The 15,339-nt window shown below is 39.6% G+C and overlaps 1 protein-coding gene across 1 annotated transcript in view; it reads right to left on the bottom strand.

Moving 5' to 3' along the window:
- ITGA8 (integrin subunit alpha 8) overlaps positions 1–15,339 on the bottom strand; it is a 177,324-nt gene that overhangs the window by 61,575 nt on the left and 100,410 nt on the right. Inside the window, exons 22-23 of the mRNA XM_008169686.4 lie at positions 7,096–7,175; positions 1,961–2,041 (exon numbers count right to left, since the gene is read on the bottom strand). Coding sequence (XP_008167908.3) covers positions 1,961–2,041; positions 7,096–7,175 — 161 coding nt within the window. The remainder of the gene's footprint in view (positions 1–1,960; positions 2,042–7,095; positions 7,176–15,339) is intronic.

Below are 15,339 nucleotides of genomic sequence, written 5' to 3'. Positions count from 1 at the left end.
AGAATGGGAAAAGACTGTCTAGGTAGGAGTACGGCAGAAAAGGATCTAGGGGTTATAGTGGACCACAAGCTAAATATGAGTCAACAGTGTAATGCTGTTGCAAAAAAAGCAAACATGATTCTGGGATGTATTAACAGGTGTGTTGTGAGCAAGACACGAGAAGTCATTCTTCCGCTCTACTCTGCTCTGGTTAGGCCTCAGCTGGAGTATTGTGTCCAGTTCTGGGCGCCGCATTTTAAAAAAGATGTGGAGAAATTGGAAAGGGTCCAAAGAAGAGCAACAAGAATGATTAAAGGTCTTGAGAACATGACCTATGAAGGAAGGCTGAAAGAATTGGGTTTGCTTAGTTTGGAAAAGAGAAGACTGAGAGGGGACATGATAGCAGTTTTCAGGTATCTAAAAGGGTGTCATAAGGAGGAGGAAGAGAACTTGTTCACCTTAGCCTCTAAGGATAGAACCAGAAACAATGGGTTTAAACTGCAGCAAGGGAGGTCTAGGTTGGACATTAGGAAAAAGTTCCTAACTGTCAGGGTGGTTAAACACTGGAACAAATTGCCTAGGGAGGTTGTGGAATCTCCGTCTCTGGAGATATTTAAGAGTAGGTTAGATAAATGTCTATCAGGGATGGTCTAGACAGTATTTGGTCCTGCCATGCGGGCAGGGGACTGGACTCGATGACCTCTCGAGGTCCCTTCCAGTCCTATAATCTATGAATCTATGTGGGTGAAGGTACCTCCCCAGCTTGTTTCAGGGCAAAACGTTAACGTGTTTTGCTTTAGACAAGTTTCTTATTTTCTAATGCCAAAGATTACTTCAGTTTAGCAAAGTCTTATGGGATACTTAGCGTAAGTGAACAGGATTATAAAACCATGGTTGTTTGCAGTGCCTTCCACCAACACAAGTTGGTCCGAAAAAAGATATTACCTCACTTGTCTTTTCTCTCTCAGAATTATACAAGACAAAGGCCAATTCAGGCAATATAAGTACTAGAAATTATATATGTCATACTGATATTGTGTGCTTAATGCATATTAATATATGTGGTATCAATAATACATATTGAAAATGTGATTTATATAATTTTAATCTCAGCATATATTGGTCAGAGAGATACTATGGTAAAGGGCTACAGAAAACTCTGAGATAGATCATCTTAAATTGTTTGTTCTTTGGAGCAGGGACCATGTCTTCTCTATGATTTGTGAGTTGCCTGGGATGCTTTTGTGTGCTAGACACATAAGCAGTAATAGAGTACTTGCATTTTATGTATTGGGTCTAGTTTAGATATCAGCAACAGCATACAACTGTCCAAGCAATAATTAACGTAGTCCATGCAAAATCATTAACACTGTTCAGAACCAAAGTGGAAAGCTCTCTAGATTAACTATGTGTTTTGAATATTTATCACACGTGCCTTTTGCTTCTTGCCTTTTTCAGTTTCCAAATATATGTGAGGATATAAAAATGTAGTAATTGCCAGTCTGGATCACACCAAAGGCCCCATCTAGCCCATTATCCCACAGCTGGTTCAGAGGAAAAGGTAAGAACCCTGCAGTAGGCAGATGTGTGATAATCTCCCCCTGCCCCCTCACAAACTATCAGGATGAAACCTATGTCCTGTAACAAAAAGTTTAATACCCCTTCCAAATTTCTTGTTGTCATTTATTATGATAATTCCAGACTCCAGAATTGAACCTGCAGTTTTTATGTGCGTACGCAATTGAATATATGAAGACAATAGGGCTCTGTGTGGGCACAGAGCCCATTTACTCCATATGACAGGACTTAAAGCCCCCATCCTGCAAACCTTCTGTGTGTGGTAATCCCCTGAAATCAGTGAGAGTTCTGCACTTGAAAGACCTTGCCAGATTGGGCCATAAATAATATACAGTCATATAAAGATTCATTGAAAAAAATGTGCATTGGTTGCAAGTATGAACTGAAATACTGAAGTGCTTACCCTATGATCTGCACTTGAGCCACAGCACTGATGTTGATTTCAAGGTTAACCAAATTGCTGGTGGGTTTAACCTTATTAGAACTAGAATAGATTTGCATACAGGTTAGTTAGGTTTCAAGTATAAAATTAGAAAAACAATCATTTAATACTAACTTTGATACTTTAGAATTCAGTTTAATCCCAGTGTCCACCATCAACCAATTAGAAAAAGTAGTATTGGAAATGTTATATCACTGATTTTAGAACCTACAAAAATTAATAATTATATTATATACAAGCATGCATACACATGGATATAAATATTAATGTGAATATATATATATATATGGGGTGTATTTCAAAGAACAAAAATTAATTTGTTTCTGTTGAGTCTTATACGCCATTCTTATTTCATTTCCTACTATATACAGCAGAACCTCAATTTTATGAACTGTCTTATAAACGACCACTTATATGAACCATTTTTCTGCCACCCAAGTCATCTTTCTGCAGCCGAATGTGACTTCAAACGTTTGGTCAACATTCAAGCAGATGTACAGGTTTGAACATTCTGAGAGAGAGAAAAATCAGGCATGCTTTATTCTTTTATTACCATTTGTTATGTACACTGTCACTGAACGATTAATAAATTATCTTATGCACCACACCTAATTATGGTGTAAAATTGTAATTATGAGATGTTCAATTTTATGAAAATTTTGATCATATGAACTCCTCAGTCCCCAATTAGTTAATAAAATAGGAGTTCTACTGTAATAATTGATATCACATGTTTTAATAATGCAATGAAATCAGGCTTTTTAGAAAATCTTGTAATCTGGTTATGACACAAAAGAACAATTAGTTAGAGCATTTGTTTAGCTTGGTTATAAGACCATGTAAACTGTCTGGTCTGATTTTGCATCTGTCTGTGTAGCGGAATCCCAGTAAAACCAAGAACAATTTTGTGCATGAAAACATGGCAAGGCTAACTAACAAGCTGTCCTCTGTTACTGTTTGGCTTTTAAGGTTCTCCAAACTTGTGAGTGTGAAGAACAATAAGATTAAATGAAAAATCCCTCAGGGAAAAACTATCATTGAAATGAACTACATTTTTCCTCAGTCTTTCTATTCCAGATCTCACCCAGCAATAAAAATGAATCCCCAGATTTAAGGCCTGATTCTCTCACTTTTCTATAAACAAACATGTAGGCCTTATCATCCGACAAACCCTCCCCAGTGCATGTAGTCCTTTTCACTTCAATATGACTGATCATAAGATTAGGGGACTATCCATGCGAGGAAGAATTTGTGGGATCAAGACCATATACATATGCAATATAAATATTTAGAGATTTCAAACTCATTTTCATCATTAGACTAATGTTAGTGAGGTTTTGAGCATTTCCAAGTAAGCCTAGAGGGCCCCTTTCCAACAGAGTTTGAGCCTCTATTGCTGTCATAGTTTACTGTTATCGCATCTGGGTAGCATCAGTTAAATGGAAACATTTTGAACAGGCCAGAATTCTCATTGACTAACTACTGAGAAGTAATAGGGTAATTCTGTTTTGATCCAGGGCTTCTGGGTCCAAATTGCTAAATTAGAGGCAACTTTAATTTGTTTGTAAACTGGTGCATTCCCTTTTCAAAATATCAGTTTAGTTTTTGATTTAGTCCTGCACTGTCACTTCCTTGCAGCTATGGAAAGCAGCTTGGGGACTGCAGTTAAAGTTAAACTTTAATTTCTTTGTCAATACAAAGGTGATTATAACATTGAATTGTTAGGATAGAATGCACTCCAATTCTTACAACAGCAGTAATTTCCATAGAATTCACATGCTCAGACTACGCAGAATCATATTATGGTCAAATATTTGGGGCACTGATAGGTTTTCTTTGAGGGTCATGATATTTTCTCATTATGCTAGTATTTTAAATAAAGAAGTCTATGTACTGATATGCACTGCACACCTCTCTGTACAGATATCTAAGGAAACTATTTGTCGCTAACAAAATTCATATTAAAAGAGGAACTACATTTGACAGACAATAATAATTCCCTGGCCCCGTCCATAAGCAAAGCTTCCCTTGCTGCTCTCAGTGAACTACCATTACACGTTTGGTATGTAGAAATATTTATTTTTTGCATATTATTTTGGAGCAAATTAATTATTGGTTTCCTATGGAAAAACAACTCATGCTGAGACACATATCCAAGCCAAACAAGTTCTATGCTTACTCTTCTTTTCCTGTTAGGTCATTTACTTTTGCTTCACTATGGTTTCCTGTTTCCTTGTTTTTTTAAGATTGTTTTATCCTTTCATTAAGGAAGTAGAAATACTACTTAAAATTTAGAATGCACATAAGCTTGACTGCTCCTCTGGAAGAAACACACAAAGTAGTCTCTAAGTATGGCAAGGTGCATTTACACTACAGCAAGAGGATAAAATAATGATTTTTTTTAGACAAAGTGCGGGGAGCTGTGCAGCATTTTAATCTAAATGTTTGGAAACAGAACTTTCCGACCTAATATTTCTAAACAGTTTCTTCTCCTGTAACTGAATGCATCACACTCGTTAATGGAATATAAGTTGTCTGGATTCCCTAAGCATTCAGATTGGTTTGGAGTAGAGGTTTTCAGGTTTTAAGCATCAGAACCTCTATCTAATCTAGCCATATGAAGAGGGAGGGTGGTCAGAACCCCCCATCCCATATGAGAACTCATGTTTTTCACTGATGTTAGGGTTCCGTGAGCCATGGGTAGGCATCTTATTTTTAAATTTAAATATAGCCACCACCTCTCACCTGACACATATACTGAAACTAAGTTTCCATTTGGCTCATATACCAAATGATTCTACAAATCCCCGAGTATCTTTCACTGTATGTACATGGCATGCACCTTTCTTTTTCCTTCATTCCCCTCCCCTGAGTGTGATTCACCTCTGGGTTCTACCCTGCTCTCGGCCAGCATAATGCAGAGTTCAGTGCCCTAGTGAAGCCAAGTCTGATGGGTGGAAGGGATGAATGTTATAATGGGGCATATGCCCATGATGCCTCCTTTCCTATGCAGCTTACAGCCAACTAGTGCAACTAATTGTATGAGATGCTGAATGAATAGGACTATGACCAAGGTGGTCAGGTGATGCACTGATCTAGCACATTTCTTGGGCATTCTCTATCAGTGGGGCAACCAGGAAGCATCACCCTCATGTTAAAACTGTCCCTGTCCCCAGGAAGGACCATCGAGGGAGGGCTGGAGCATGAAACACCCTTCTGTGTTCTCTGGAGAAAAGGAAGCTCTGCATGTGCCTTTCTGCCTTCTCCCTGTTTAGGTGTTTATCTGTGTGTCCTTCCTGCTGTGAGGAACATTTTGAAATGATGATTTAAACATTTTAAATATCTGTGTTATTTATTGTAGTGCACGTGATCAAGACACTCATTAAAAGGCCTCATTAAAGGCCAGAGTGTGGCAATTAAGCCAATGAGAGTAGGACACGAAAACATCTCAGGGAGAACTCTGGCTGGTGATTTGATAAGCACAGATGCAGTAGGAGATCTGCCAGCCTTTGAAAAACTGTACTGTATGTGCTTCTGCCACTGCTCCTAATCAACTCTATTTCCATATTGGGGGACAGGGAAGGATGGGATGGCATGTTGTGGCCTGAAGCACTGCCCAGCAGAGGGACATCTATTATTAGCAGTTCAGCCACATTGTGGCTACAGCTAGTAGAAAAACTCTAACTTCTCTCCCCTCTCCCTCCCCCCCCCCACCCCCCCAATTTCATATGGTTCAAGTTAGACCTTGGGTTTTTTTTTGCCAATTTTTTAAAATTGTAACTTTTCTCATAACTCTTATCAAAATGGTTATTGAGAGAGCTGGTCGGAGACTGGAATTTCTGTTACATGGGAAATTCTAAAGTTCTAAAAAATTCTCATTCCAAATTGGAACAAAAATCTGAAATCTCAAAATTTTCTGCAAATCAAAAATTATGACTTGTTTTATTTGGGAGCACTGAATCATTTTGTTTAGAATTTTATATTAAAAACAACACACATAATATTTAAAAAATGAATGTAAGTCTAACCTAAATAAATCAAAATGGTAGTCTAAGCTAGATGTTTTACTTTATCAGAATGTTTTGACATTATCTAGATGAATTGAGAAAGCTGAAATTTCAATTACAAAAAACATAAAAATATCAATAACAAATTTAATGAAAAATGAAAAATTTAGAAAAGTAACGTTTTTCAATAATAATTTTATTGGAAAAAGGCCTTTTTTTAATTAAAACATTTTATTGGAAAAAAATCAGACCACCTCCAATTGTGGACCTTCTATTTTCTTAGACAGGTATAAGGGAGAAGCCAGTCTTTTTTATTCTCCATCAGGATGTGTTTCTAAAGCTTGGATTATATTTAGGCTTGGAAGGATCAGATTTTATCATTCAGCACAAACACAAACCAATGAAGAAATATTTCCATCAATAGTAATCAAAATTTAGTTTGGCAATAAAAATGCTGCTTGAGAACTTAGTAGAGTTTGATTTTAAAACATTTACTTTGTCAAGATCACGTCAAAATATGCAATTGTGTTTTAATGGTTATAAAGCTTTAACTTTTTGAATTTCATAATCTACTGTCATTAAATAATTATTGTCGACCACTCCTACAGTCTGACATCCCCATAAGTTCCCACAACTGTGAAAATTTTAAAATATAAATGGGAAGAAATGCTTACAAACAAACTTCAATATTATCCAATCAAAATGTTATAAATCTACACACTTTGATTGGATAATATATAATTGAATTCTGCCGTGCCTAATTATGTGTTTCAAACAATTCTGAAAGGGAATATCAAGTTTAAATTCCATAAACCTGGCACCCCCCCCATGGAACCACTGACCACAACCAGAAGAAATGAATTTTGACAAATGAAAAACCCTCAACATGTTCCTGTAGCTGATTTAGCTAAAAGCCAACAGAATGGTCTGTACCAGTTTTAGATTCCTCTAGAAAACATCTGCAAAAGGAAAGGCCATAGAATAATTACTTCCACTGTAGAGTTACAATGAATCTTCTTAGCACTAGTTTTGAAATATGGATATATATTTAGAGTTTAAATCATTGTGAACTTGGTAAAAATATCTAACCTTTTTACTTGCAGTTCAAACTTGATGCTGAAATCGGCATTTTCAAAATGCTGAACAGAAAATCGGATGCCAGTGGAGAACTAGGAAAAAACAAACATTTTGTGAGTAACGGAGGATGGTTTAAATGTCTGTTATTTTTTGTAGTGAAGCTAATCAAGACACTCATTAAAGTGTGCACTCCCACCCCAAAACAACTGAAAGAGTCAGTTATTAAAAGTGGCAGTTTTAAAGACATGACTCATCATGGGAAAACCAGCACTCTTTAAAGTTATGATTTTTAGATTTGTACAAGTAGTGTGCAATTCTGCATTACTAACTATTAAGGGGACACCATTAATCTAAAACCTAGTCAATTAAAAAAATATAGAAGCAGGACTACTTGAAATGTTTTTCATTTGGAACTGAAACTGTGCCAGCAGTGTTCAGCCTGTATAGGCTCACTGAATCCTCCTCAAATTACATTTATTGCCTTGCATCATCATACACACACTGTTTTGATCAGAACCCTTCTTGTGCTCCCTGAAAATGTTGGTTGCATTGCAATACATGCATATTTAGAAACAAATTCTTCTTGAGAATTCCATCAGGTATCGTTGGGAAACTGGGCCATCAATCCTCCATTTTCAACCAAAGTTTGAACTTCTCAGTTCTCATTTTTTTTCATTTTATTTTTTTGTTTGAACAAGTGGAGGAGACCTCTTTGTCCTACTTTTCTCTGCTTGCTCATGTGGCATCTTCACCAACACAAACACAATAATCTACAGTTCTCTTTTCAGACCTAGAATCAACAGCATTCAAGAGGAATGCATTTCATCCTGCATTTATGCTTCTAGTAACTATTTGGTCATTTCTCATGTTTTACCAGCCATCTTGGAGTAATGCCAGTGTTGATACTTTAAGTCTGCCGTTAATTTTTCCTCTAATTCTTCACTTGCAGCACATAATGGTGGATTGGTGAGTTTAAATCCATCTAGAGGACTATTTTTAGGGTGAAATGTTTCAATTTTTTCCTTCAGTTATTCATTTTGTGCTATGTGGAAGGCAATATTGTTAGCATAAAAGCATGCTGCAAGTTCAGGTCTTTGTCTTTCAATCATTTAAACAGCATAATCACTGATGATTCTTGTCATTGTAGTGTTTAAGATGAACAGAAACTACTCCTGAAGTAAGCTGATGCTGAATAGATGCTTGAAGGCATGGAAGGGACTTAATTTGTCATTATGGCTACATACTGATGATTATGATGGTGGCAGTATCAAAAATGTATCTGCAACACACATACATTTAAAGTATTATTTAAATTTAATGAAGCAAAACCTTTCACTGCAGTGGTGCTGGAACACTCTTTACACTGGGCATGCTGAAAGCCAGTGGTCCCCAAACCTTTTACCTCACACCTGCTCCTTAACCCTGTCTGAGCCCCCTCTCCCCAGAGCTGTGGCCAGGACTAAACTGTGGCTCAGGGAGGGGGGAGGACACGGACAGGAGTAAAGGGGCAGAGTCTGGAAGCACAGTGGGGGCAGGAGCAGAGCCCCAGGCACGGGTCCTGCAGCCAGGACCTTGGGCACAGGGCTGAGAACAGAACCGCAGGCACAGGTCCTGCAGCTTGGACCCTGGGCACAGGGCCAGGAGGAGAGCCCCAGGCACGGGGCCTGCAGCCAGGACCCTGGGCATGGGGCTGGAAGCAGAGCTGCAGGCATGGAACCAGCAGGGCCAGGATCCTGGGTGCAGGGCCAGCAGCCGGGACCCTGCACAAAACCTGGGGGTGCTGCAGCACCCCCCACACCCTAGTTCCCGCACCTATGTTTCACTGAGTGAAGTAAGAAAGCAAGGTAAGAAATTCAGGATTTTTTCTATTGTATGTAATGGCCAGTGTATGGTGAATTTTTATTAGTGTTAATGTAAGAGAGATCCAGTGAAGCAGAGATACAGTTTCCCTCTGATCTAATGGAGCAGACATGCACTGCAGTTTTGATGATCTATTAGACCTCTATCAGCCTGGGCTTAATCCCTTATTTAATACTGAAATAGCACTCCTACCGTAAAATACTAATGAACTGCAGATGTTGCCTCTGTGTGGTCATATGTCTTTTCTATGGCTGAGAGTAGTTGACTCTACTAACAATAATGGAGCAAAGGTCTCAGATATGCCACTGGTAAATCTCCAGAGGCCACTGGAGTGGCCAGTATGTTGCTGGATCTCTAGTAGCAAGTTTATCTTTATTGGCACAATATTAACATGGATTTTCATTTTCATTTTCCAAATGAGGTTTATTAGTTTTGTCAGGATTATATTATCATGAACCAGATCAGATTCCCTACGGTGTCTCTTAAGACTCCATTCTATTATTATTATTATTATGGCACCTAGGATTATGCTAGGAGACAGATGACTGCTTCTCACTTACTGCCTACATACAACCCACATTAATCTTATTTTTGAAAAATGTATTTTGTGCATACAAAAGGTACAACATTGGCAACCGTGGTGACTGAAATCTCTGTATACCAACAAAACAGGCAAACTTCCCTACACTAGCACATCATCTTCTTTTGTGTGGCAACTTCAAAAGCAACATTAAAGGTTGACATCCAAGTTTGTCGTCAACGATATAGCTTCTGGTAACATGGAACGAATCAAGGCTGCCCTTCCAGAGGAGTATTTTAGAGGGCAGTTGTTCACTAGGTGTTCCATGGTTTGGATGTCTTCTCCACATACATATATTGAATCATCCTTCATTTTCCATTTGTGTAGTAGGCAATGCAGGTGTGTGGTTCACTGTCATCCATATCTTATGTACTATGGTGAAGCCAGGTGGTTGGTCTGTAGGATCCATGAGCAGGTCTTGATTCTTGACCCTGCTATTTTCTCAAATCTCATTATCTTTTGGTGACAGTCCTGAGGTTTTGAGAGCTTTGTCTGCCAAGGTGTTCCTGGACTTATGGTGGGATGTCGAATGGGGCAGAGGGGTTGGAGGTCTTCACAGATGGCAAAGTCTGGGTTCACTATCACATGCTCATATTGTTGATGCTTCTCTTTTGGAGGGATGGTGATAAGATATGCATGAGAACAGGAAGTTAGACTGTCGGAGTTGAATTCCGCACCCCTGTACATATGGGCATGCAGTATTCAGCTGCTGAGAAAACAAGGGCCAAGGTGGCTGTCTGCAAGGTGTGAGGATCTGCGCCCCAACTAGTTTGTGGACTATATTGTTCCTAGCATTTATCTTGGCAGCTGTCTTCATCAGATGGTGGTGGTATATGGAGCTTCTATCCAGAATCACCCTGAAATATTTTGGAAAATACTCATAATTGAATTTGGTGCCACAGAAGGTGACATTCAAACTCTTCTTTCCATGGTGGCTGCTCAGGTGGGACATAAAAACATAAGAACAACCATACTGGGTCAGAACAATGGTCCATCTAGCCCAGTATCCTGTCTTCCAACAGTGGCCAATGCCAGGTTCTTCAGAGGGAATGGACAGAACAGGAAATCATCAAGTGATCCATCCCCTATTGCCCATTCCCAGCTTCTGGCAAACAAAGCCTAAGGACACTTCAGAGTATGGTTTTGCATCCCTGCCCACCCTGGCTAATAGCCATTGATGGACCCATCCTCCATGAACTGTTATAGTCTTGGCCTTCACAACATCCTCTGACAGAGTTCTACAGGTTGACTGTGCGTTGTGTGAAGAAATACTTCCTTTAGTTTGGTTTAAATCTGCTGTCAATTAATTTCATTTGGTGCCCCCTATTTCTTGTGTTATGAGAAGGAGTAAATAACACTTCCTTATTTACTTTCTCTACTCTAGTCATGATTTTATAGACCTCTATCACATTCCCCCCCTTAGTTGTCTTTTTTCCAAGCTGAAAGTTCCCAGTCTTATTAATCTCTCCTCACATGGAAGCTGTTCCATACCCCTAAACATTTTTGTTGCCCTTTTCTGTACCTTTTCCAATTCCAATATATATTTTTGAGATGGGGCAGTCAGATCTGCATGCAGTATTCAAGATGTGGGCATACCATGGATTTATATAGAGGCAATATGATATTTTCTGTCTTATTATCTGATCACAGGTGCTTTGTCCTGGCCTAAATCCTCTTTAGGGATGTAGTATAACTGTCTGGAGTAACATCCTTTCCAAGAGCTTGTACACTACACATAGTAATGATATCAGCTGGTGTTTTTTCAGTGTGGGGCTGCGTTCTCTGGTCTCGGGATGACAATGACCTTTCCCTGTTTCCATACCTTGGGTGTTTGGCCAACGGCATGCATGATGGGAAAGAACTGCGTCAGCCAGTCATGGCCATGTTGCCATACGTTTTTCAGAAATTCTGGGAAGATGCTGTCTGGGCCTGCAGCCTTGCCAAATTCGGTGAGTGTTATGGCCTTGTTCACTTCTTCTCTAGCGAATGGCTTTGATAGATTCATTGTTGCTGGGCAGTCAGATAGGGAACGATAAAGCGCTTTCCCACGTTAAGTGTGCCTTATCCCTATTCATTTCCAATCTCCATTCAATCTTTTACCTCTCTTGCTGAGATTACCTCATTAAAAACTCCAACATTATTGGCAGACACCTCCCATTAGTATGTAGAATAAACTTCATTGGAACAGCCATCAGAAATGGTAATGACTTGGGAAGGACTTCAGTCTTTAAGACTCTCCATCTGATACCTTTCAGTGTACTAGACAATCATTTCAGTTAAAAATATTTAGATTCAATTTCTACCTCTTGTCCTGTGCTTTAGTGCAAGTATATTTACTTTGGAGTGGCAGCATGAAGTTATAGTCAACATTCTGGGCCACACTGTGTGGTTTTTCCTGTTTTTTAATGTTTTGAAAAGGTTAAGCACATTTTATGAATAGTAAATGATTTCAAAATCATTGATTTGGCAAAAGCCAGAGACCCTGTCATCCTGCTCCTAAGAACATATTCTGAAGATGTGACACTGCAGACAGTTCTAAGTTTTACTGCAGTAGTGGTATTCCACAGGGTATGTCACTAAACCCTGCCACACAAATGTGCTTTCCAAACAAGTTGGTCTTAAATTGCTGCAGAATTGTAGGGGCTCCAGGTATTGAAGAGGCACTGTTGTGTCTCTGTAGTTAAGGGTTTAAGAATGTTTGATTATGATCTCACCCCCACAACAGCTACAAAAAATCCCTTTCTGACTGAATATTTTAAAAACCACTGATCTCTTGCCAGAGCATAAGTGTTTTACAAAGTTGGAGGTGGATCAGAGCAGCTGTTTATGAGTTATGTGATTTGAAGAAATGACTGGTATGTCACTGTTGGAAATGTGCTAACTTGGTTTGCCATCACACAGCTTAGAAACTGTCTGGTACAGGAACTCCAGTCCTTTCGCCTTTACTAGGCCCCCATGAGAACTAGTTCCAGAGTTAAAGTTAGTATTCAAAGCTTATGTGGTATATCCAGACTTGTTGATGTTTGGATTTTTTAAAATTACAGTCTTCATTTACCTTGACTTTCAAACGCTTGGTTCTTTTCTTATAAATAGGGCTTTGATTTTAGGTTTTTTTAAAAAAAAAAATAAATCAATAAATATTGATGAAATACCCCCAATACAATAAATAAGTTGGTGTTTATCCAATAAACACCAGAAAAACACCATAAATGCTTACATGTACCTAAGGGTTTGTCTACAAAGAACACTAATGCAGACTATGGAGTATGATTTCTAACATGCCTAAATATGTTGCGCATCAGTTGGCCTGTGCAGACCCTTCTGGTGCACAGTAGGGAACATTTCAAAGAGATTACAGTTGTACATATTATAATGGGTAATGTAATGTATATATGTGCATTACTCATTACAGTATATACAAAGAGAGTCTCGAAGCCCCCTGGTTTTTGAACAAACATGAAACTCAAAAATTGCTATAAATAAACACTAAAAAATGAAATACCCCCCCCCCCAACAGAAGCCCTATGTATAAACTGTAATGTTCTTATGTTTTAAATGAAGTTTTCTGTTTACAATTTCCTCTCTACCTTAATCATGGAATCATAGGGTTAGACAGGACCACAAGGTTTATCTAGTCTAATGAAATATTTTGTTTAGGAATATTTGGTAATGTTACATTAATTTCAGCTTTAGACCTCATCCTGCAGGAAAACAGGGAAGTGATCAACTATGATGTAAGAATGACAAATTATGAGATGACAGATGAGAACACTCTTGCTTTAGGGTCAGATCATGTGGGACCAAGAAAGGGCTGTAGAAGGCCCTGCATGCAGTGGAACTGGTTTGGTTATGCTGTATGGGGACAAGTGGGAAGACTGCAGAGAGTCCAGAGTCTCCCTGAATCCTAGTGCTGGTAGACTTTGGGGTAAGGCTCATGTAGGGGCCAGGCAGGGATGAGGCCTTTGGAGACAAAGCAGAGTGGGGTGGAGGGCAACAATAGCAACAGAGTGGCTCTACTGATATTCCACAGCCTGATTGGAGGTAGGTATAGAATTGTCCACTCTCATACCCAGATCTTCTCAAGTTATTTCAGGGAACGTCCCAGCCCATTGGCAGGGAACATGCACATTACAGACAGGATTTGCCCTTTATTTGATATATTGTTGGTGCCCCTTTATGTTCATCCTGCATCTCCTACACAGCACCCTACATATGGTACAACCTCCCTGAGCACATCTGCAATGCCTACCCTGTTCTCATTTAATTCCCTCCCCTTTCTGCCATACTGCTCACAGTTATGCATATGTAAGTTGCCTATTCTTGCAGGACTGGTTACAAAGCCTGCTTTCAGGCTCATCTACTGCCTTTGTTTACCTTCCACTCACCTCATTAAGAAAACTTCATACTAAGTTTCCTCAAAAACAACAAGGAGTCTGGTGGCACCTTAAAGACTAACAGATTTATTTGGGCATAGTTTCCTCAGTAACTCTCCCCTTTTAGGTGTCAGGCTTATTAACATAAAACTCAAAAACTTTCTAGCCCTCTTTTCCAGGCTCAGTTAATCCATTCAGTCAAATGGGCTTCAGGATCCATATAGCTCTTCCTTCCAGGCTCGCAGTCCTCATTGCCTGTCAGGATACTGGGTGATGGTAGGCAGAATTAGTGGCAGGAGCTTGGGGTTCCAGGAAGCCAGGCGTCAGAGTCAAGAGTCAAGCTGAGAGTGAGAGCTGGAGGCAGAGTCAGGAATCAGGTCAAGGGTCAATACCAGGTATTGGGGTTTGTGTTGGGATTCCAGGGGTCAATCAGGAGTCAGAATCCATGTCAGAGTCAAGGTCAATAAGGGGAATTCAGGAACAGGGAAGCTGGGCAGTTGCTACTACTACAGCAGCTAATTGGGGATCCAACCGTTGCCTGAACACTTCCTGGTACATCTTGTGGGTTTATATAGGGACAAGGAGCCAATCAAGGGATCACTAAGGCCACTGTCAGTCAGGTCACTCAAGGCAGAACTTCCTGTGGCACTGAACTTTATGGATTTATGGACTTTATTGTGGGTCACTGAGAGAGTGCAGGTTACAGCTGCCACTGGGTGGCAGTGTGGTGATGGTAATTGCCTGGGATCCCTGCAGGTCTGGGTTCAAGTCCTGTCAACCCTTACATAGCCAGAGCTTCTCACCCTGCAAGCTCCTGCTCCCTGCATGTCCCTCAGCCAAGGCTCATCCCTCAACAGGGTCCTTGCATATTTCTCTCCCAGACCTTCTGCCTGGGTGCTCTAGTGAGTTATCAGCTGCCTTCTTCTAAGATATTTCTCCCCAACCTCTCTCTGATTAACTTCAGGCTGCTGTTATCTTCCCCGGCAGGCCTAGCTTCTAACCAGATGTTTCCATCACAAAACCCATGGACTCATTTGCTTCACTTGGAATGGTGGCCTAAGACTGGCAAAAGTGTAGCTGAGTCCCAAACCCATTAAAAGGTCAGCTCAGCCTATGACAGTTCTTCCTCTAACCTCTTTATTTGTCAGCATTTAGACTGAATTTCTCAGAACAGAGACAGGCCCATCTTGAATATTTGAAAATCATCTAATAGAGTGGGATCTACTATAAAAATAATGCATGAAGAAACATTGGCTTGATATCATGCAAGAATAACTGTGTCAAGACAGCAACCTAGAAAATTCCCAGCTAGAGAAAGTTTAAGGAGAGAAATATCAATTTTTGCTAGTTGTTGCTAACCAGTATATTGGGTATCTTAGATTATGAAGTACATTGTAAAGCTACTGCACTAATATTGGGGTATCCAGCTAAGCTCCTACCAAT

Source organism: Chrysemys picta, chromosome 2 (genome assembly GCF_011386835.1).
Source record: "Chrysemys picta bellii isolate R12L10 chromosome 2, ASM1138683v2, whole genome shotgun sequence".
NCBI classification, from domain to species: domain Eukaryota; kingdom Metazoa; phylum Chordata; order Testudines; family Emydidae; genus Chrysemys; species Chrysemys picta.
The sequence above is the reverse complement of the archived record's forward strand: the minus strand, read 5'-3'. Positions and strand labels throughout refer to the sequence as shown.